This window comes from Diadema antillarum, unplaced genomic scaffold, assembly GCF_040938485.1.
Source record: "Diadema antillarum isolate AM-2024a unplaced genomic scaffold, OU_Dant_1.0 scf00000072, whole genome shotgun sequence".
NCBI lineage: Eukaryota > Metazoa > Echinodermata > Echinoidea > Diadematoida > Diadematidae > Diadema > Diadema antillarum.
The window spans coordinates 1,598,230-1,622,013 of NW_027270961.1; the positions used below are offsets into that span (position 1 = coordinate 1,598,230).

Below are 23,784 nucleotides of genomic sequence, written 5' to 3' on the forward strand. Positions count from 1 at the left end.
TTTGCATAATCACAAGATATGTCACAGACTAATAGCAAAACTGATGATTATCAGATAATCTGGGTTAATTTTGTATTAAACAAAAGCAAACCTGCCAAAAAAGAAAGAATGAATATGCATGAATTAAAGTAAGCAAAAGTATAGAATAGTGGAAGGGTTTAAGTCTGAAGTTTCTGGCTTGATTTGGTTCAAGATTCTTGAGATACATGTACATGGCAGAGGGTAAATTCTGTTGAATGCATACATCTAAAGACATATATATTTCTTGAGCATTGTTAATGCATGCAGTGATGAAATCTGTTATGGTAACATACATGTATGTGTCCCATTGATATGTATTGTGGATAACAAGCTGAGGGAACTCTGTTCATATTTCATCTCGTAGACCTCTTAATGCGACTTCATACTGTCACGTCACATACCTGCCAACTGTTCAGTTTTAATCTGAATGATCAAATTTTTCACTAAAAGAAATCACGTGAATTTCAGTATGTTCTGATTTGGGAGAAATGTCTGTTGATAGTAAAGTATATGAAATTTATGACAGTTCAGATTTTAAAATATTTTTTCTGTGTTTGTCCGATTTATTAAATCTCAGGGTTGGCATGTATGCTGTCAATACACAAGCTAAATGGTGTAAATAAAATTGGAAATGCTTGATAGAAATTTAGGTAAATTATAGGGTAAGCTCACCAACTGCATAACACAAACCCTAAGGGGATATATACATCAAACTATAAAGATCTTTTAATAACAGTGAATATTCCAGTTCAATACTGAAAATAGAGTCATGTTTGGAAAACTACTTGTACAATGTATTCTGAAATTCACTCTTTTTAATATACATCTTTTTTGTACATTGAGTGTGGCTCTATGTGCCTTGAATAAATTATGTACAATTATTTCAATTCTGTTGGCATGATTATTTTGTTGATATTGCACATTTCACCAGCAGAAACCTTCATAAAGATTTGATGTTTGCTTTGAAGCAAATCAGATCATTTCACAAGAAGTTTGAAATGCCATGGCAGTAGTCTGGTGACACTGAAATCAGCCTTGGTAGTGATTGTGCCAAACCTTGGTGGTATGCCTGTCTGATGAGTGTTATTTAAGCACATGTCCAGTCTCCTTGTAGGAAGCAGTCATTTTGACAACATTCATTCCAGTTGATAGCTCTGTTCTTTATGCCATCAATATCACCTGTAAACAAGAGGTCATAGCATAGTGTCACTTGTTAGGATCTCACTTCTTCTTTTTTTGTGTGAAACAGTCATATTTATCATGTCTTTGGAACAGCTGGGTTGAAGATTGGCACAAATGTCACCATTGGCCACCAGGGAAGTTTGTATTGTACAGCAACACTGTAGAAATCCAGGCACAGATATTTCATATTTTGGGGTTTAAATCAGACGCAAAAGTGGAGCTTACCAAGTGCAGTCTATGATATACCAAAATTCTAAAAGATCAAAACATAGCATTCTATCTGAAGACAGGAAGATGTTCTAATTAAGAGTGAGATTATTTTAGTCTGTGGTAAGAGCTAATAACTGCAGCAGAGTTGAACGTTTCAACATACCCATTTCTGTGACAAATGAAATGACTTTCCCGCCTCTCAAGTACAGAAAAACTTGGGATTGGATAACGTGTAAATTCAACTTGATGGTTTGGACTTATGTTTATATCAATATAGACACGGAGGCAGCTTTAGTAAGTATTCGTGTAGTATGTTAGCATGGTACATGTGTCGGAATTTATGAATAGTGTCGAAATATATCAAGCAACCAGCGTACCGTTTACCAGCCAGCCCAGATCAGAAATCACCAGTTCTTCAGCCGACTCCAGCGGTACGTCTACATAGATGACAAACCCTGGAGCTGACTGGGCGTCAGTCCAACGACTGTCTGGAATAGCGCTCCAGGAGAGCCCCGAGTCGCTACTCATGATGTAGTAGGGTGCAGACGAGTCGTGTGCAATCCCATAGAGAGTGTTGGTCGAGGGATCAAGGCCAATAATGTTACGCACTTTACTGCTGAGAGCTGTCAGAGAGATAGAACCAAAATCTAATGACAACATCAACATTAGCAATGCTTAAAACTCTCTTTGGAATGCCGAAAACAGTGGGCCTAGCTGTTGATATGATTTTGAGACTTTGGTGGACATTTGGTATATAAGTACTGTACTTCATGAGAATGCTGTTGGAATGTTCGCGGTTGATGGAAAGTGAGACTAGAGCTGCTTTGTGTCATAAATTTCATACTGCACTGCACAGACTTGAAAGCGCAATCCCCGCCCAAACAAACAAACAAAGCACGTCTGACAGTGCCAGAATTAAGTCTTCAGACCTTAGAAAAAGAACCGAAGAAATTGAAGAATTGAAAAGAATGAAATTAAAAGAATAGAAAAGAATTTGAATTGATGTATTTTGGAACGTTTGTCCTCTTGAATTTGCCTGCCAGAATTGCTCCACAATCTTCTAAAATATCCTACTTTCACAATGACCACACTAAAAAGTTATCTTAATTGTCTGAGTGATTGTTGATTACTGCACAAATAAGCAGTATGTACAGGGAAGCTGTATAAAAATATAATCCAAAGATCACTTCTTCCCCGTCTATCTAATGTCATGATCATTTGGAACGGCATGTCCCAGTGTAGCGTCTTACCTTTGGCAGCTAGTGACGATTCTCCCTGCAAACGTGTACACCTTCGAGTTGGTAACCTGCACAGATGACATTGAGACAAGTCAACATCAATTATAAAAACGCATATCGTAATGCTGTAGTATAATTAACCTCCTTGGTATAATCAGGGCAGTTTGTGAAATGGTTTGGCTGGGAAAGGAGAGACTGACGCGAGCTGTGTGTGTGTGTGTGTGTGTGTGTGTGTTGGGGGGGCAATCTTTCGTATGAGTGCCCCTTCCCCATATATGTACCTCGAATACTAGTAGTATTTTGTTCAGTATCGGAGGTATGGCAAACATTCAAATAATAAGTATATTAGGTTTTCTTGTGCTTCTGCGTTAATCAAATGGTGTATCAATGTCTGTAAGTAACTTTCACATCTTCATCACCAGTGAATTGCCAGTGATTGCTTCAATCAGTAGTGTTCACACTTTATAGATTCATGTATAGCTCCTGACCTACTCATACATCAAATATGATTACACTAGAATACCACATAAAACTTTTCTACTCACCGTTTGTTGAAGACGGATGTGACGCTATCAAGGTCTCTTTGAAGACCACTTGTTTTATCAGTCTGTGTGTCACACACGTACCCGAGAGAGTTCTGGTCGTCAGACAGTACACCTCGCTCGAACTCCTCCGGTAGACTAGCAGACTGTGAGCAGGTGTCTGCAAACACGAGGAATGGCTAAATCTTTAGGGTGATCTACGTGCAGTGCAGCAGGTTTACCCCAAACATTTCATGTACAAATGAATATTGATACATGTAATACAGTGTATGTGTCACTAACTGTATTTTGATTCATAGGCTACTTGTCAAAATCCTGCATTCCGTCTTGGAATAATTGCCCCTATTTGTTTATGACAGAACGTTTATAAGCCAAGTCCAATGGGAGTTCCATCAAGTACAGACAGAACATACACAAAGCTCTGTGTTTGAGCTCTAGGTACAAGCACTTTATAAACTTGCATCCAGTTATTCCCCATCCATGTACATAAAGGCTTAATAGCCATGTCCAATTTCATTTTTAATGTGTAAGTGATGGTAAATCCTGCACATACCGGTTTGCATAGGTTCGAGTGGGCATCCGTAAAACTCTGTTCTGAGAACGTTGAAAAGACGGTTGGCTGCATTAAAGTCATATTCCCCCAGTCTTATGATGACGTAACGTGCTTCCACCGGATAGGCCAAGTTGTGAGTAGCAACACGATCGTACTGACTGGTACTAGGATCAGGCGTCACATACACAGTGGAGTGGTCAAACTACATTCGTCATTCCACACAAATCACCAGGAATTGAAAGAAAAAGACGAGATTGTGCCATCAATATCATAGCTGTGATGAAGAAGATATTAAACTGATAAAGTTTGAGTAAGGGCAATTGAGTAATGCCAATTATTTCTGCCCTGTCATACAGTCATGTGTAGGGTGCGAACTACATAATATCATTTTACTTGATCAAGCTAATATCTCTCGCATTGATTCCAAGAAGTGAGCATTCAATTTGTGTATAGTCAATTAAAGTTTTAACATTGGTTTCAATTAGCAGATTGATGACATGCAAAACATCGCCTGTATGAGTCAGTAAGGGATAGTGGAGGAAATATTGTAGGCCTACCTCATTATCGGCTGGCTGTGCTTTGCGGTACACTACATCGTCCGTACTGTACAACAGCTCAAACTTGGCGATGTCTCCCTCAAACTCTGGCGTAGGGTCACTACCGGTCACCTTGGCCCCTCCTTGAGTAGCCAAGCCGGTCAGACCAACTCTTCGACCGAGGTCGACCTTGAGGTAGCGAGAGAAGAGGAAATCCCCTGCACGAGCTTCTGTCTTCCAGCCTTGGATCCGTCAAAAAATAAGGCAATACGAATAAACAAACAAACAAACAAACATGTTTTAGCTCAATTGTCTAATGCAATGCTCGGAGCTCTCACTCTGTGAGAAACTTCTATTCAGACTGGATCTGAAACGAGAGATCTTGGGTTAGAATTCCACCCGGTTATTTTTGTTTATAATGTTCCTCCTCCCCAGCTGTAAAACGGGTACCGCGCGATGCTAAGCTGCCATGCTTGATGCGGTAATGATCTTGGCAGAAACCCAAGGCAGATTTTGTGTAGAGCGGAGATGAACCTGTCTTGGTAAAAGATAAGACTATCATCTCCTGCCGATATTCGAGTAATGTTCGTTATTTGAAAGGTTCGTTAATCCGAAAACGACAAAAGTTCCAGAATTAAAAAAAAAGAAGATGAAATAACGTTCGTTAATCCGAAAATTTAATGATAGTGCGTGCAAGCAAACCTTCAGAATTGCGAACCTCATTTCATTTTCGGATTAACGAACCTTTCACATAACGAACTCTAAATCTTCGGAATAACGAACCTTCGGAATAACGAACTGTGAACCCGATATTATGGTGCATGACATCTTGGGTGTGCTGCTTCAGCTTGTTCAATGCATTATTTACTTTTTTTTTGGTCATTTATTTATTTTTTGTTTTATTCCAGAGGCAAGAAGTGTCCTAATATAATCATTGGTTTATGGAAGATTACGCAGAGTATCGAGGTAACATGTGAGAATCCCCCACCCTTTTCTCTCCCACTGAGGTCTTCTGTGCTGCCGTTTAATGAGACCAGTCTTATGTCTGTTTGTTTGTCTGCACGGGACATGGAGATGTCGATTGGGTCTTATTTATTTGTCGATGCTATGAACCGACCGACCGCAAGTGAAATGTTAAAATGTTTGATTTTGGGGGTAGACTTGTGAAGTATTGTCTAACTCTAGCTTAAACATATCCTTTAATTAATAATTTATATTCTTTCTGGTCAGTTTATTCTGTCTTTATTTGTTACAAACTCAAAAAGCTGCATCACTTCGGTGATCCCTCGCATTTATCCCCAAGTTGAATTATCCTTCGGGTTTATGCCAGGTTCAAGTGTGTGCGTGTGTGTTACACACAAACACACTGCTATAGCTTCTGACCACCCGAGCATTGAGAATTAAGGGTTTCTGGGACGAACACTGTACTAGGGCTTTCTATAGCTCAGTCGGTAGAGCACCGGTCTAGCAATCCGGAGGTCTCGGGTTCGAATCCCGATGGAATCCCATTTTCTTTGCTCACTTTTCCACTAATAATTTAAACATATCCTGCTAACACATTCTAGCGTGTACCATGGCATGGCACATACAGTATAAGCAAATGCTTCACTATTCAATATAGTGCTCGTCACCTTCGCTATAGTATACAATCAAAATTCAATACATCAATTAGCATGAAGGCAAAGTTCACCCCGTCCACTCCCTAACACCCGTGATAAGTTAAAGTTCGTGCACCTGCTTTACCTTTGTTGGGTTAAAGTTCAGGGCCTTGTCTTATAAAACTTGTGATAGAAATCAATCAATCACAAATCTCTTGAAAGCTGCAATCAATCGCAACCTGTGATTGATTGATTGCAGTTCTCCGTCTTAATTTGAATCATAACTTTTTTTATACGATGGATTTGCATTCAATCGTAAAGTTGTGATTGATTTGAATCAATCGCAAGTCTTTATAAGACGGGGCCCAGGGGTTGAAGTTTTGAGTACTCACCTGTAACTGTGTTGAGTCTTGCGTTGTGAGCAGCGGCCGTTGGGTCTGGCTCAGACGATGCCGATATCTGACAGTCTGCAATCGATCCATCTTCCATACCCAGAGAGGTTGGAGATTCGCATGTCGCTTGGGGAATGTAACCTCAAGGGGAATGACCAAGATTAAAAAGGTACATGAACATGTTTTTCACCTCATGCAAAGCAGAGACGATGATTTTTACTTCCAAAGTAACATTGCGGATTCTAGCAGTTGATAAGGAACCGAACAAGAGTCCTTGTATTTCTAATTCTGTTCAGAAAACCAACGCGAATATGTCAGGCTTAGTATCAAGTGCACGGCCAATTACACCTTTATTAGCAAAAGGGTCCACTCAAGAATGACAAAGTTATCTTACATGTTATAGAATGACAGTCAGATTATATTAATTTTCAACATCACCATATACTGATCAAACAATTAATAGGGAGAAAATGAGGAAACCAACAAGAGCCTATTAGTAGTCGTGCTATGAAAGTGGTAATTTCATGCGCATAATATATCATGGTATAAATCTATACATTAGACATGACGTTTCTTACAGTTTCCGATTTCTACTTAGGTCAATTCAAATGAGAACTAACTATTTGATGTTGCTGACGACGTGGTGAACGAGTATGAAACTTCTGTCATGGGTGCGAAGAGCGTTTCTCCGTCCGGCACGCTGTTGCCAGCACGATGGAGCATATTGTACGATGTTTGAATTGGTGTGACAGAACGCCGTGTTGATTGGCCTTTGAACGAGTAGCTGGTACTAATGGAGCAGTTTATCAGGAATGCGATCACATCGGTGAAGTACACATTTGGGAACTGTCCGAAGTAAATCACACAGAATATTTTGTGACCTTTAGGGAATCAGTCACCCCTTTTATTTGCTCAGAATGCATGATTTCCAATCAAACTGGATAGTATGTGCTGATACCCGTTTGTCGTGTTTTTTTATTCATGCTATCGAAGAATTTAATCCGATCCCATTGAATATGCTTCCTTTCAACAGGGGATTTATGAAAAACAAAACATATGCATGGTTTTAACAGTTTAAATTGACATGAAATAAGGAAAAGTTTTGTCAACCTTGTCTATTGTACTCTTTCAGGAATATTTGGCATAATACATAGGCTTGATAGTTTTCTGTCGAAATATATTTCTTTACAACACGTTACTTCTTCAGTGAAATTATATGTAACTTTTCATCATACATGTGTGCTTTTAATGCAAAGTCGTTTTTTCTTTATTACAAACAAAATCTATATTTCTGACATGGCAATACTCATCATACCCTGGTTATTTTTGGTGTTTTGTTTGGTTTTGTTATGTTCTTTTCACTGATATTTCCCATCAAATCTTTAGCACTAAACGTATCACATATACAATATATGTCAACAGTACTCTTTGGATCAGAACCGAAGTTTATGGATGGTTGCCTTAATCCCGTCACATTCATAGCATCAAATGTTTTAAATGAAATCATATTTTATCACTTATTATTAACATGATCATTTGAACCTTTGCTATACGAGCTCCATCGTTATATTTGCGCATTTTTGAATAAGTGTATAAAACATTTTTGGCAGCAGGAGGGAATGAGTGAGATAATGTTGGTTTGTTTTAGTGGTTTTCTTTTTGTCCTTGGAGGAGAGGCCTAGAGGAAGAGAGGGACAAATAATGATCGGCCTGCCTCAAATTGGAGTCCATTCGTGTCATTGGCCGTCACAGGGTAGCTAGCATCATTTGTCGATTCGTCCTCCTCCACCGACTCGAAGTTCATGTAAGGTGGAAGAAAAACGTGAAGCCTCGCATTGAGTGCTTCGGCCGATGAGCTATCCGTGTGTTGGACAACTACTCTGTACCGCACGATGTCACTTTACGTGAAGACCAAAGAAGAGAATAATATAGAAGATAAGATTATGGATTCACAAGATATTAATGATTCTCATGGATGTAGCGTCAGTAAAGTTCACACGTAGACAACTTAATAGACGTACTTCGATTGAATAGATTATTGGTTTTGTTCACGTCCTGTGTACACCAGACCCTGAATCCAGTCCATTCATCAGACAGTTAAGATAAATGTTTACTCTGCGATAAACATAACGTAATTCACACGAATTAATCTAACAAATGACTTTTAAACGAACACTAACACTACAGAAGAAAAACTTTTCGTTAAATTATATATTTAGCGATAGAATAAACATAGAATAAGCAAAAGTGAACTGTTACAGCTTTGTCGTTACCCATCACTCAAAAGCCAACGTGAGTCGTGTGTGGGTCTCAAAAACAACAACAAAAAAAGTTATTGCACGCCTTTGTTTAAACTTTCCCGTCTTACACGTTGACTTTCTGCACACATTACCATGTAAGAATTATCCCACATGCTGCTCTACCCTATATCAAAGCTACACTGTATTAGCCCTTTTCCAGGATCTTTTGATGGAATCAAACTAACAATGGTTGATACCGATTCCATCACTGCCAGCACCATCACGGCAGACGATCATAAGTTCGGCATTGTCCAATTATGTCAATTGTACTGCATATCGTGTGTTATTTAGCAATACATTTTGATGTCTGGAAATCATGTTAAATCTAATCAAGTTAAACTAAATGAATATGAAATAAATGGAAACTGTGCAAAATCCGTACCCGACAAGGAGGTTGTCATCATTACTGTCTATGGCGTATGAGACGTTGAGGTCGGGTTGCTCGGTACCACTGCGCGATGCTTCAATGTAGAGGTTCGAGACCCACACATACGCCGAGTCTAAACTCACACCGGAAGCCAAGACGTGCTGAGAGGCTTCAAATACTTCTTGCGAGTCCGTGAGCTGTACTGTCAACTCAATCACGATATCGTTAGCCTCCGCATCAAGCGAAGTTTCTGAAATTCAGACATGCACAAACAATCAAAGAAAGTTAAACTGACTGTGTCCAAAATCGTTTCCTCAGAAAAAGAGCAGTGAATCCTGCTAATCCTGAAAATCATCACAAAGTAGAGATTTACAGACATTCGTTCAAAAAGCCTTGAAAGCAAACTAAATCAAACGAACTAGTAGTGTATTATGGCATGATCCTTTTTAAGGTAAGGTAGTGAATAAGACTGACCGGTATTAGAGAGTGTTCCGAGAGACATCTTAGCCCGATCTTTCTGGCTGCTGCTTGGGTTGACGTAACTCGTAAAAGTTGCTGTTCGTCCTACGATGTCGCCTAGGCTGCTGACAATGTTAGAACCGACCTGGGAGACGACCACGCTTCGAACTACCAGACCAACGTAGGAAATATTGAGAGTAGTGATGATCTCAACGGACGTTTGTACGTCCTGGTCAGTCAGATTGATTGTGATGTTACAAGTTTCTTTTTCTCCTGGTGACATGGTGGCGATGGAGTCGGGACAGCCAAGTTGGAACGTACTCTATGCCAGTTATAAAGAACAACAGAAACATCTACTAGTTAGCGACTCATTCGTATATTTGCTCCCCCCCCCCAAAAAAAAAAAAAAAAAAAAAAAGAGAACAAACCAACACACACACACACACACACACACACACACAACTAACACTGCATTGTGGTAATTTTTTTTTTTTTGCGTTTTGACTTATCCAAGTTGCACCTTCAAGATTGACAAAAGATGAGTAAAATCGATGCTGTCGATGGATGTGAACTGCAAATGCTCAATATGCACAAATGACCGCTGACATGAAATCAAAATACTTTGATTCGGAAAATTCGTTATAATGAGGCAGAAACATGACAAAAGAAAAAAAGGAACAACGACAAATGATTGAATTCTCAAGAAAGCGGGTTAATGTATCATGTTGTTATGGTGTATGCAACATTGTATGTTAAATAAAAGTTAGTTTCAGTTGCAATTTGCGATACGTCTGTGGTGTACTTGTGATATATTTGATGTTTATTTTTAAATGTACAAAGAATTCCCATTGTAGACAATCAATCGATCAATCGATCAATCAGTCAGTCAATCAATCAAATAGAAATACACATTATAACGTTAAACTTGGGTGTACTAACGGTATAATTCTTGATTTCGGTAGCGTTGATCGCAAAGAATTCCAAGTACTCAGAATCAGAAGCTTCCGTTGCGCCTGTGTAAACTACCACTCGTGACGTCACATTGGCCGTGTCACCATGAGTAGCTCCAGAATCGTTCCGCGCTGATACAGTCACAGTGAAATCAATCTTTGTGGTAAAATAAACCAACAGAAGAGATATTAGAGGAGAGAAAACTCAGAGGAAAATGAATTCTCTGTCGCTGTTAATACAAAGACGACTGATCAATGTTAGGCCCCAGTCACATATAAACACGGATCTTCAAGGATCTACACGGTGATCCGGGGGGATCCAGGGATCGAGATCAGGGATGGTTTCGACCTCGATGAAGTGTCCACGAGCGTTGATATGACTGTACACACGGTTTCAACACGGCAGCTAAACGGATAAAGCCGGAAGAGCGCGGTGTCTACACGGACAAACACGGCATCTACACGGATCAACTTGACAGCTACACGGCAGCCACACGGACCATCCCGGATTGCTCTGCCAACACGGCAATCCCCGGATGACGCCGGATGTTTTTGACCTCCAATAGTTGTCGTGTTGGCCTCCCGGATGTCCCCGGATCTACACGGACATACACGGATGTCAAAGGATGTCCAAGCCGTCAACACGGATCTCTCCCCAGATCACCCCGGATCAGATCCGGGGTGGTCCGGGGTGATCCGGGATGTCAAGTGACTGGGGCATTAACCCTAGTAAACTTAATTAAACTTAATGAATACGCTCGGATATTGATAAGCCATTTGTATCATAATATAGTCTTAATAAAAGAATTGTTAAATCAAGTGACAGTGATATCACTTCTATTCTAGTCCTGTTTACTTTATCCTAAAATGCTACTACTTTTGAAGAAAGTTTCCGTCATGACATTTGATTAAAAGAAAACTACCACACATCGTTTAAGAAAAAGTGTATTTTGACATTAAACATGTTAAATGCAATGAAAATCGTAGAATTTTCTATACACTAAAATGATGATTTTCAGTTAGCGGCGAGACAGTCCCGTTGGTATTATTAAAGACGGTTGTTTTGTCGGAGGTGACCAATGGGATGTCGTGTCCCATTACTATCAAATTTGTTCGGGCATATAATTTATTAGATTTCGTTTGATGCTATCATGAACCTATGCTGCTTTAGTTTTAGTTATCGTTGATAATTAACACTAACATAACTCATCGCAAGTTGCACTTATGTTTTTCATAATTTCATTTTGTGAATTCAACTACTTTTTGTGATTGGAAATGTTTAATTACTTTGACCTGTCTATAGTTAGTTTTACCACGCGTTTCGTTCCATTCACACCGAGACACTAAAGCATTCCAGTACCGCTTTAAACAGGTCCGATGTCATCTGAGTACAGTAATTATAATCACGTTAAAGGCAAGCCTTGCAAGGAGAAAACAGAGCTTCCATCCTATACCTTGCAGTTTGTCGAGTCATCGTCCAAACACGCCACAAATCCTATGTTTGAGACAGCTCTCGAGCTAGAAAAACAGAATGACGATAAGACAAATAGTGTGATAAAACAAATCGAATCAACTTGTCCGTTTGCGTGTGTGTGTGTGTGTGTGTGTGTGTTTGTGTGTGTGAGCACTTTACGTTTTTAAATCCTCTACAAGTAGTTCCTTAAATTATTTCGAAAGGACCATCGATCAGTCGTATTATCTGCAGGTGATCTGCATGGGTAAAGATACCTCCAATGAGAACTTTTAATGGGGAGAACAGCAACAGCAACTAAAAACAAACAAACAAACAAACAAACAAACACACACACACACACGCATACAAACGCAAAAAAACTAGAACTTCTAACTGATTAGATCATGTAGACAAACCGTGTGATTCAAAGAAAACTCTTTCAGACTTTCACGTACTGAGGTATGTAACATAAGGTGGATTGGATTGATAAACGTTTGATCTCCGCGGTATTAGCAAAAAAATGAGTGACAAAAGGACAAAGAAGAATGATTCTGATGACAAGATACTCCTACGTCAGCAAACTTGCCCGTATGTTGTCACTAAGTCTGCTGACGTCAGACCCCCGATGCTGCTTCCGGTGGCAGTGAGTGTGAGGTCAGTGATCTCCAGCCACGCCATGTTTGTTTCATACTCAAGACGATAGCCCAACGACGTGTCTGCTGACGGCGTGATTGAGTGGATGAACGACGACGTTTTACCTATCTCGACGTCCTGGGCGAGCACTGACACGAAGTCAACTGCATGGTTGGGTAAGGTAGCCTATTGAAAATAGTGCACGTGGATATAGTTGAAAGGAACAGTACTTTGTTTAAAAAAACACCACAGTACTTTATTTAAAAACGTCAATATGCTTCACATGAAATGAACAACCAGGGGCGGATCCAGGAATTCCGTAAAGAGGGGCGCCTTAACAAAATCAAAGGGGACGCATGCCCCCCGTTTTTCTTTTTCTTTTTGTTTTGATAAAAGATAAGGGGAGGGGGGCGGTGCGCCTCCGCCTGGATCCGCCACTGAAACAACATACCTGGAAAATGTAGATGATTTTGAATTATCAATGTTGAATTTGAAGTTTAAAAAACAACAACAAGCTCTTACCACTATCGGAATGGCAGAATTGTAATCTGCTGTGATGCTGGTTTCAGCGACCGTTAGATCGGCGTTAGGCCCGGAGCTAACAGAAGCACGGATGGAATGTTGTGATCCGTCAGTGACTGTGGTTCGATCTCCTTCCAACATGACCGTCAGAGTCAGGTTGACAGATGACGAACTTGTCACTGCAAATAGGAGTGAAATTTATTATACATTGCCATCAATTGGCTGACTGATAATTTGTGTATTTAAGACACTTATACTTTATTTAAATTCTGTTTTTGTGCCATAGGCACTTATTGTGTGAATGATTTGGGATTATGAAATTAAAGGAATGGTATATTTTCGGTTGAGATTGTGCTTCAGGTTTTCAACTTCTTTATTTTTTCTTCTATTTTTTAGATATTGAGAAATCTCTTATGAAATACTGTATAAGAAAGATATAATTCTAAGAGGAAGAGAAAGTTTATTTGATGAAATTTGGATTGAAATGGCTCAGATATCAAAGCTGAATTCTCATCTCAAACAATACTATACCATCCCTTTAAAGACATGATAGCAGTATTAAGCAACAATCACGAACATAATCGTAATTATCACACGTGATAAGTCAGCACGTAACTTTGGTGCAGTGTTAAATCCTGCATTGCATTATAGAATGTTTATTTCAAGCGTACACTGAGCGAAAGAGGGGGAGCATCAAAAAACAATTCTACATGGCGTTGGCGTGTGAGGGCCTGGGGTAAGGGCAAATGGTATGACACTCACTGGTGGTGATACTTACTAGCAGCGCTAATAACTCCTAAGTCTAGATAAGCCTGTCGATTGGTTTTATCCCCGTCGAAGGACGAATACGAAGCTTCATTGTAGATTGGATCGCCGCAGGGGAGGTTAGAACCCCCGACCACGCCCTCCATGGACAATATACTAACTGTAGATTCCGCCACTGTTACGTTAACACTGCTCGCCAAACTGGTGTCGCTGGAAAACGTAAGGATGAGGAGAATGGTAGCTAGTGTACCAGGCGCCACCAGATTGTTTGCTGGTTCCGTGACAGTCAGATCGGATTCGACGCAGTTCGTACACTGTAAATAGCAAGTATATTCATAATATTGCGGTTCAGTGGCAACTGTTACATAGTCAGGTGTTTCAAAGCAGGTTGACTTTAGTTGTGGCCATATTCATTCATAGACTTATGACTTGCTTGGGATGAATAATCATTGCGGATAACGACTACATCGATGATGGGACATATAGGCACTTTAATTTTGATTAAACTTGAAATTTGACTTCTCCTGAAAACAAGAATGTCAGAACTTAAAATGAAACAAAAGGTTCAGATATTGATTCCTCTGTATCTACATTATCCAAAAAAAAAAAAAAAGAAAGAAGAAGATTAGTCTATGTAGCCCGAAATGGAAAACTATTAATTTGTTCTGCTAAAGTAAGTTTGGACTAAAGTAATTGTAAAGTGAAAATTCTTCGCACATTTTTCTCCCACTCTGTCACGTCGGTAATACCATCCACTGTAAAAGTCTCCAGGGCTGTGTTCCCTCCGCCGTTATAGGAAGCCGATACGGTGATCGTCCTCTGGCTCGTGAGATCAGCGTCATCCTGGACGACTCGTCTGATGAGGAACTCGACAACGAAGTGCTCTTCGATGCTACTCGTGTTTGCATTCAGGTTGGACACGATGCCTGAGCTGACTTCCACCTGCTCCCGAACATACGTCCCCTGTCTGTATGGGATGGAAATTGTGTTTGGTCAAGCATGCCTCGACTAGTAACATTCTAGCATTTTGTTTGGCTGTCGTTGCTTTGAGATTCTTGGCATTTTCTGTTTGTATCAAATATTGTATTGGGCGGCCGTAATTAATGATTCGTTGACTTTATGTGTTGGCAGAGGACAGTCAAAATCTAACAAACAAACCTCAATGTATAGACAGTCGATACCAAGTTATTACAACACTTAAATGATTTCAGGAAACGCATACAATAAATGTACAAGCTATACAACTGTATTCCCTTTCAAAAGAGGAATGCGTAGATTGCGCGTGTGTGCAGAGGCCAATGGCAAACTAGCTAAAGAGAGGGTGATTAGATATGTGCATTTCTTTTCAATTTCAGCCTGATATCAAACTTCTGTGATTGTGTCGCTCAGTTTAACTCTATCTAATCTCTCAAACCAAATATTGCATCAAAATGAATATTGTGTAGATTGGCTGTTTAAGGTAAGATCTTTTGTTTGGCTGGAGACTGTCACCACACAGCAGCTGAACTCCATGACAGCAACAAGGATCAGTCTACTTTTCTCTCCCTTCTAGCTCTTTTTATTCTTCCTCTCCTCACCACTGCTCACCCCTTACACATCAGACTGTCTGTCTTACAATTTACTTACGATGAGGTCGATGTGACATCGACATTCTCCAAGTTATAAGGAAAACAACCCATTCCAGTGGTGGCGCTCTTCACACGTCCCTCACATACTCCCACCAGTTCCTTGTTGTTTTGGAGAGTCGTCGTAACCCTGACACTGATGTCGGAGAAGGTGGCGCCGGCGGGGAGGACGACCTCTACGTTGACCTTGGCAGAGGCGCCGTTGGGAAGCTGACAACTTGAGCCACTGCCGCATGTCACCGTTGTGTTGAAGAAAGGCGAACCAATTTGCTGCCGGGTGGGAGGGATGAATGACCGTCAAATTTAAGGTGGGCGAACACTGTGTCATTGCTGTCTTGAGCTGATGTAAAATATCTACGACATTATATATAGAAAGACTTGCCTTCTAAGGAAACTTATCTGAGATTGAAAGAAGTTGATTGAAAAACAGAAACCTTAATGAGTTGACGACGCAGAAGTTATAAGAGAAATCTTAGTAATCATAATTGGAGTCTTTGAATGATAAGGCAATATTACTTCATCTTTTATCAAAATATCTTTGATCGAAAAGTCGCTCGAGGCATCATCTATCTTTTTGAGTAGGTAATATAAATGTTTTACTCTTAATTTATCATTTCATGCTTTAACCGTTATTCTGCTTACGTTTCGACCTGAGAATTATCATATTCTTTGCCTAAATCTCTTGCAAGGGGAAGAACACAAAGTCCATCTCAAAAATCGAAAAGAAGATATTGAAAAACTAACGAGTTCTTGATACACATGAACCCCCATAGCAATCACAGAAATTGATGTCGACATGATAGATGATCACGAGAGCAGCATTTGACACCTGATCTTACATTGACCAGCTCTTCCGTGTTAAGATGTTCTCAAACACGTATCATGACGATTGCTCGTCGAGCGTGATATTTCCAGTTATTTTTCTTGGACCCCCTCACCTTCAAACCACAAATTTGCAACTGAATTTGAATTACAATAAATGAATGAAAGAGGGAAACGAAATCATCTTAATCTCTAATCATGTCAACCTTTCTCCACCTGTTTGTCTGTGTCTCTCAAATCTTGTCATCCCTCTTTAAGGTCTCTCAGTCTTTCTAGACTCACCTGGCCGGAAGGGACAGTATTCAAGACGGTAAACGATGAAGATGATGAGACGAGATCCCCGTTAGTAACATCTTTCAATTTAAAGGTGACATCATAATCCGTGTTTATGGAGGCGCTGGTAGGTATACCTATATAAACGTCCCATTCCACTTGATCGTCACCTTCCTCAGACCTACTTCCGGTGTTACGGATGGCGCCCAGTGAGAGGGTGTTCGTCAGCTGGCTGTCAACCACTGTGATGTCATTACTACAGTCTGGGCAAGTGGATGAGATGCAGGGAAGGTTGAAACCAGACGAACTAACCACAGCACGACACATGGTAGCATCCAGCACACTCGGGTACGTTACTGTAGACTCCAGCTGCAAGTTGTACTTTCCCTCCGGTATTTTAAGCGTCACGCGAAAAGGAATGGCACCTCCAACGAATACTTCGCTCCACATCGGATTAACACTCGTTATTTCAAAGTCGGCTGCATTTGGTGTCTGTCGGTTGAAATAAATGTTTTCAGGATTTCTCATATTTTCCAATTAATTTCTGGAAAGATATCCCACAGTTTTATGCTGCCTAGACCAACCATTAGCTAATCCCCTTACAATGATCAACCAACCTGTGTAACCGGAAAACGACTATAATTCTACCCCTTCATAGCTTCCAAACAGTACATAAATGAATGCATACATTGTTGAGAGTTTTGACGCTTTGATACCAATTTTATGATTGCCATATTAGATATCCAGAAAAGCAAGTAGAGATATGATTTTATATAATTTTTTCCCCAGATATTTTGGGGATTAAATAGATCATGATAATGTACACTGCGGTTTTCATGGATAAAAATTTATTCAGCACAAGTTTGTTATGTGAGACAAGTATTGAGGCTTAACTTACATCGACTGCGTTGTTCTCAGTTTGGGCTCGTAGTTGACTCGAGGCGCTGTATTGGACGTCGTTAATATTCACCAACACACCTAGATTGTAGGTCGTACCAACCACAGCTTGCCCATTGCCTGGGAGCCTTACCACTACCTCCATGGAGATAGTACTATCGGAGAGGTCATTGACAATTCCTGAATGCAAATTAAATATGGGCGAGTAATGGTGTCACACCCTCAAAAGATCTTGAGTAAATTTGAATGTCCGATTTTTGCATAATGGATTCCACTTGTACTTTTACTACATTTAAACTAAAGATAATACATCACATCCTAGCACTGGATTATCTACAAGGGGTTGACTATGGAAGATTCAAAGCTTGTAGAAAGCAATGCGAGAGTTGTGACCTTATATATATTAAACATTGAAACCAGTTTCTGTTTGATTTCATTAGGCTATTTGTTCGACTATGCTTATTTTATTAGAATCAGTCTGAATTTGGAATAGAGTCTCTTTTTAACAGTGGAAGAGTCAAAACATTCAAACAACAATAATCACATTCGAAAGAATGAAACTAAACCATTGAATGTAGGCCTACCTCTTTTATCGACATAAGAATTGCGATGTAGGCGTATAAACTAATGTTTATAACAAAACGCCCTTCACAACTTCAGAAGGTTAAAATTGAGTCAAAATCAGATATAAAAGGATGTTTGATAGGAAGGAAGAAATAAATTTTACCTCCGTTAATGATTTGACTGAAGGGGAAAGTTGCTGCATTATTCGTGCCGTAGCGGCTGTCTTGTGAGTATTGCGCCTTGACGTCATAATTCAAGAGACAGTAGCCTCCTCCAGTGGACTGAATTCCCACATTACAGATACTGGCCACGCCCTCTTCCGTGGTGACTACGTTCACCGTGACGTTACTCGTCATGTCGTAAATGTACATATCGAGCGTGAACACCCCGAAAGAAAGAATGTTGATATCCAATGGGCCAGGAGTGAGGGACACTGAAGGCGCGTTGACACTCTGGAGGAAAAATAAAAACAAAAACAAAAACAAAAAACAGGAAAGGACGAAGAAAAATAAGATGAATATGCAGTCACTGAGGACAATGCTTATTAATGCCATATCAGTACAGTCCACGGTCTATAGTCTTTATAGTCTGTAGGCTAGTTTAAATGGGTGATTTCCAATTTAACACACAATGCTGAAAACAGGCTCTTGAACAAAAAACAACAAATGATTTCATTTCCTGCTTGATAATCATTAAAAGTATAGTTTTATCCAACGTACGTGTAGTCCTTGTTGATCAGTATGCCTACGTGTGCTTCAAATATCATTCTCACAAGATCAACTGAAAGTCTACAATGTTTGTCTGTAATGATTATTGCTTCGAAACCATTCGAAGAAGTTAATGTCATTCGCCAAAATTATGTGTAATTCTGGCGTCACAATATCAATAATTACTAATATTAATCAATTTATATCATTTCGATTTTTGGAATCAGTGGAAATTAGTGTCATCAAAGAGTATAAGACTACACACCACAGTCTCAGCCGGCTGGAGGTAGTAACCCAGCTGGCCGACCCAGATCAGGATCCCGCTGGCGAACTCGACTCCCGCCGTGATCCACCGGAGCTCATCGTCGCTGAAACCGACGCGGCTATCGTTGAGTACCGTCAAGGCGAATTCAATGACGATCTGAGAATCTTCAGTTGCCGAGCTCGCGTTGTTGTTTGTGACGTTGCCGAGGTTCAGATACGCTGCCGTTGCCTAACGTGTAAATGCAGAATGGGATGACAAATCATATAAGATTAAAGACAAATAGATCAATTTTTGGTCAAAGAAGACAATCTTCTCTTCACCAAGAGAATTATGTAATAATTATCTTCGTGGAAAAATGAGAAAAACTAGGATTCCAAATGAACGACAATTCCGTTTAGAATTAAAAGACTTGTTTTTATTTTTTGCCCATATCCAAGGGGTTCGGTGAAAAACAGTATCAGAGCACATGTTCAAGCACAATAATCAAAAGTATTGAGGAAAGGAGATCAAAAGATTTTAAGTGCTTTGTAGTGAACGAAACACTACGTTTCGAGAAAATTATTTTGACAATGAATAAAATACTGCGAAATAAATCATATCTTATGCTGGCAACATTACAGTCACGCAACAAAAACGACTTTTTGGAAACGTCTACAAAGCTAACTTGGCATTTAAATCGCTAAATTATTTGCTCATTATCATGCGCATTGTTGCTTTATTGCACTTTGATAATTCCATCATATGAACTTCTCGTCATTTTACACTGGACTGCATCATCTTTAGGTAATCATTTATATATTAGATGATATACATATATGTATAATTTGTAAGTTAGAACATTTTATTTTATGAGCACTCTCGATAAAACACATTTCTGAACGTCTGTCCTGATGATGACATCAAAGTCATGTTTTGAAAACCCTTGATTATTGGGATATCATGGACATGCGTTGACTATTGGCTGACGAAATGACAGTCTCATACATAGTTGCGTCATCCACAGATCCAAGTATACATTAACTGGACTGTTTATCCTAGTGACCATAGGTCTTGAAAAAAGATATATCATTCTTCTGATGAGAGATATCATTCCGTTCCACAGCGCTATAGATAACTGAGGTTTACAATCTTTGGTATTGGTCACATGATTAGTATTATTGTTTTGATTTTGAATATTCGGTAGTCATAGTCATAGTGTGCATCACTGTTCGGGCACGTGATCGCACAGAGGAGGTAATATAGTCACAATAAAATCTCTAATTGCAGGGTATCGCACAGGGGAGGTAATATAGTCACAATAAAATTTCTTATAGTAGGGTAAGATTATACATTTCTTTAAGCCATTATCGCCTTGAAAATGAATTGGAACAAACCTTGCATTCATTGTCACTGTTGAACGTTATTGTTCACGGCATCATGTCTCAACATAGGCCGAAAGTGACGTTATCATCCTGTCGGATTTTATATGCATATGATAACACATTTCATATTGATTTATTTGGGTGTTTTTTTCTATGTTTAACTCACAAGAAGTGGATTTTCGGAGTCGAAATCGTACGAAGGAGTGGCTCTCTCGCTCTTGATGTTGGAACCGACGTGGGTGATATTGGGCGGACACAGAACACCAAAGCTAAAGTCGTTCTCTTCGGCGTACAACTCAATGCGCACGTCTTCCGTGTATGTGGCGGCGGGAACGGTCATTGCCAGTTGAAATACAACTTTGATGCCCGCCCTCAGTTGGCTGCTGTTCGTCTCGCTCGACACACCGGAGAGTGTGAAGTCGATGGTCTTGTTTTCATTCACTGGTATGAGATCCTGTAGCCAAACAAAAATTCATGGATTTTACTTTAAAAAAAAAAATCTTATCAAAACATAATCACCCGTGATGGCTTGATCAGCATGAGCTATTTTTGCTTTGTTTGGTTTTCATTTAGGTCCTGAGATAAAATTCAAAATACAAACAAGTAACCAGTCTCAATAAAAATTATCACTAGAAAAATCTCCCAGGTCAGCTACAACAGTATGGCAAAGAAAACACAACAAACACACAAAATTATCAACAGAATAAAAGTTTTCAAATTCACCCACCTATTTCAACGTTAAGACTACAAACAACCTCTGCCTTTGGAGAAATCTTTTATTGTCATCATGATCATAGCAACCCAAAATATGCTAAAGACATAAATACAGGGTCAAAGTAAAGAACGGATAAATCAAGGATTATAAAAAGTAGGCCTACCCCATTTATTCAGAAGAATATCTGATATCATTAAAACACAAAATACGAAATAATATTCACACATAAAAATTGAGCTAATCTTGACTAAGTTAATACCGATTGATTGAATAAAAAAAAAGTAATTCTTGCCATCCTATAACCAGGGAAAAGTACTCAATGATAAAGGACGTTGACATACATCGTCAGACACCGCTCTACGGACTCGATGACCACGCTCGACCTCCGGTCCTATCGAGTCATCATCCTCAACGATGTGCACGACCAGTGGGATGTCGGTAAATTGTTGCCCATCTGAGTTTGACACACGGGTAGTGAGAGTGAAGTCCACCTGGTCGCTTCCTAACACTTGGACGGGATCCCGTAGACTTAAGGCACCAATGTTGTCAATCTTGGAGACGTAAATATTACACAATTTATGAAGATTATCAGATATAGTGCTTACACATCATGAAGCGTTAAGCAAGACTCAGTAATTGGACCCTACTGAAATGACGGTTAGTTTGTTTGTTTGCTTGCTTGTTTGTTTGTTTGTTTGTTTAAATCGTTATGAAAGGTCAAGATGGAAAGCGCTGTAATATATGTATGCAGAACCATTAAGGCTTCTGGAAGAATCATCAAAAACTTCTTATGATAAGGAAGCTAAGCTGCTGAGGTAAATATGCACACGTTAAGTCGCAGAAGCTAGAATAACAGTAGTTTGTTGATGTTTGCAAACATCTCCAGAGGGAAAATACGTTTTCGATCTAATTTCATGCATTCACCTCGTTTGGGTGATTTCATTAACAATCCGTTGTGTACTTCACTTCCCCTCCATGCTCTCCGTTAATATTTCATTAACGTTTCAATGCAAAAAATCTATCTTTTTTTTTTCACGCATCGATCTCACTCTTTCTCAAAATGTCAATTTGACAACTGACAGAATTATAACAAAACATAAATAAGCCCATGTTATTGATGGGACTGCTACCTGAAATGCGGCACTCCTTTTGCCGTCGTGGTCAAGAACGCTATATACCATCTCGGCACACACACATGTGATTTCCCTGCAGCGGATGTCGACGTCACCATCCGTTGCCATGACAAAGGCAAGCGTTCTGTCCTCCCGTCCTCTCGCTATGTCTCCACGGTTAATGTAAATATCATCCATCTTTTCTACGATGGGTGCGTGCTTATTGGCTGGAAAGGGAAAGCATCGGAGAACAATAAATCATTTATGTTATTTGTCATGGAGAGACGGGGGGTGGAGAGAAGGGAGGGAAAGGAGAGGATATATGACCATGTATAATTATCCGTACAAATAGCTGATTTCAAACCATGTTATGTGACACAGTTTAACAACTATTGTTTAGATTAATACGCAGTACCAATCACTGACCATTTTGTCAGATGAATAACAAAACCAATCATAGTGCTTTCCCCAGTCTACGAGCTGATATCGTTCACCCGTTCTCACCCAATTTTTTTACCTTCCATGAAGGATTAAAATGAGTGTATGAACTAATGTAAAATTCTATGCAATTTATTTTGTGTACCTATAGAAATATGAGAACGTTCAGAATGTTATGGTTCTCATGTAATGCGATTTTGTGTTTAATACTAACGCTGACTATTGAGACTAATCAAATTTGGAAAGCTATCATTATATATTCTTGCTTTTAGCTAGCGATATGTGCAGCCTTGCTCTTCTTCCTTGTGAAACAACATGGATATTTTTGAAGTTTTATCATCACGGATATTAACGTGTCATGAACAGATGATATTGACTAACCTTTAAAAAAACTGGCAGACTTCACCATACTGGTGAACGCGAACATGTTTCTGTTTGCCTCGAGCAAACAAATACTCATTGTGATTTATGCTCCGCGATATCTTCCCCCACTGTTTAATTAGAATGGCAAATTTGAGAGCGCATCCCACACTCAAATGACATCAGTCAATATAACTCATAGAGTCCGCTCTAATTAATCCAATCGGCTCTGGTCCCAAGTGACGTCAGTAGTGGGAATTGTATGGCAACTCATCTAATATCTATTCAGTTACCCCGGGCTTATTGTTAGCGTTATATCGTTTCATATACCAGTTCATATAAGTAATGCAGCCAAGGACAAAATTCCATTATATTGGAAATGCTTGCTGAAATACGATAGGCTTTTATCAGGCTTAGGGTATAAATCACTTAATTATTCATCTACAGGGAGCATAGAATACTAAGTATCTATGTAATAAAATGCCGACCAATAAATTCCTAAATACCGACCAAGAATAATGACGCGACGCGCTAACACACGCGTCGTATTTCCAATCAAATTTTGATATAATGATGCCATCAGGAATTCGTATTATATAATTCATAACGATGAAAGGTAATCCATACAGCGATGTATGGAAATTGAGGACTACCGTTGGAACATTGAACGCCTTAAGCTGTGCATGAGTCGAAGTCCTTGGGAATGACGTGCTTCGACTCATTAAGCGATAGCATTTAATTCGACTAACACAATTTTCAGAGTTTCCATTTGCTCACGCCGAAATTACATGTATATATGTATGTATTAACTGTTTTTATAACATCTGTTGCATTTTGCTGTTAACTACACATAAATTTTGTCAATAAATTGTATCTAAGGATTTCTGGGACGAACGCTGTAGAGCTTTCTATAGCTCCGTCGGT

At 39.5% G+C, this 23,784-nt stretch overlaps 1 protein-coding gene across 1 annotated transcript in view; it reads right to left on the bottom strand.

Moving 5' to 3' along the window:
- Positions 1-428: 428 nt before the first annotated feature.
- Positions 429-23,784, bottom strand: part of LOC139717141 (uncharacterized) — a 34,545-nt gene continuing 11,189 nt past the window's right edge. Inside the window, exons 4-28 of the mRNA XM_071628642.1 lie at positions 22,081-22,289; positions 21,292-21,501; positions 20,402-20,689; positions 18,875-19,102; positions 18,066-18,354; positions 17,340-17,518; positions 16,451-16,933; positions 15,348-15,616; positions 14,439-14,688; positions 13,735-14,035; positions 12,957-13,135; positions 12,388-12,620; positions 11,803-11,866; positions 10,338-10,505; positions 9,414-9,720; positions 8,955-9,189; positions 7,987-8,170; positions 6,893-7,118; positions 6,273-6,413; positions 4,304-4,524; positions 3,747-3,948; positions 3,197-3,353; positions 2,664-2,719; positions 1,791-2,036; positions 429-1,200 (exon numbers count right to left, since the gene is read on the bottom strand). Coding sequence (XP_071484743.1) covers positions 1,109-1,200; positions 1,791-2,036; positions 2,664-2,719; positions 3,197-3,353; positions 3,747-3,948; positions 4,304-4,524; positions 6,273-6,413; positions 6,893-7,118; positions 7,987-8,170; positions 8,955-9,189; positions 9,414-9,720; positions 10,338-10,505; positions 11,803-11,866; positions 12,388-12,620; positions 12,957-13,135; positions 13,735-14,035; positions 14,439-14,688; positions 15,348-15,616; positions 16,451-16,933; positions 17,340-17,518; positions 18,066-18,354; positions 18,875-19,102; positions 20,402-20,689; positions 21,292-21,501; positions 22,081-22,289 — 5,417 coding nt within the window. The 3' untranslated portion in view covers positions 429-1,108. The remainder of the gene's footprint in view (positions 1,201-1,790; positions 2,037-2,663; positions 2,720-3,196; positions 3,354-3,746; positions 3,949-4,303; positions 4,525-6,272; positions 6,414-6,892; positions 7,119-7,986; positions 8,171-8,954; positions 9,190-9,413; positions 9,721-10,337; positions 10,506-11,802; positions 11,867-12,387; positions 12,621-12,956; positions 13,136-13,734; positions 14,036-14,438; positions 14,689-15,347; positions 15,617-16,450; positions 16,934-17,339; positions 17,519-18,065; positions 18,355-18,874; positions 19,103-20,401; positions 20,690-21,291; positions 21,502-22,080; positions 22,290-23,784) is intronic.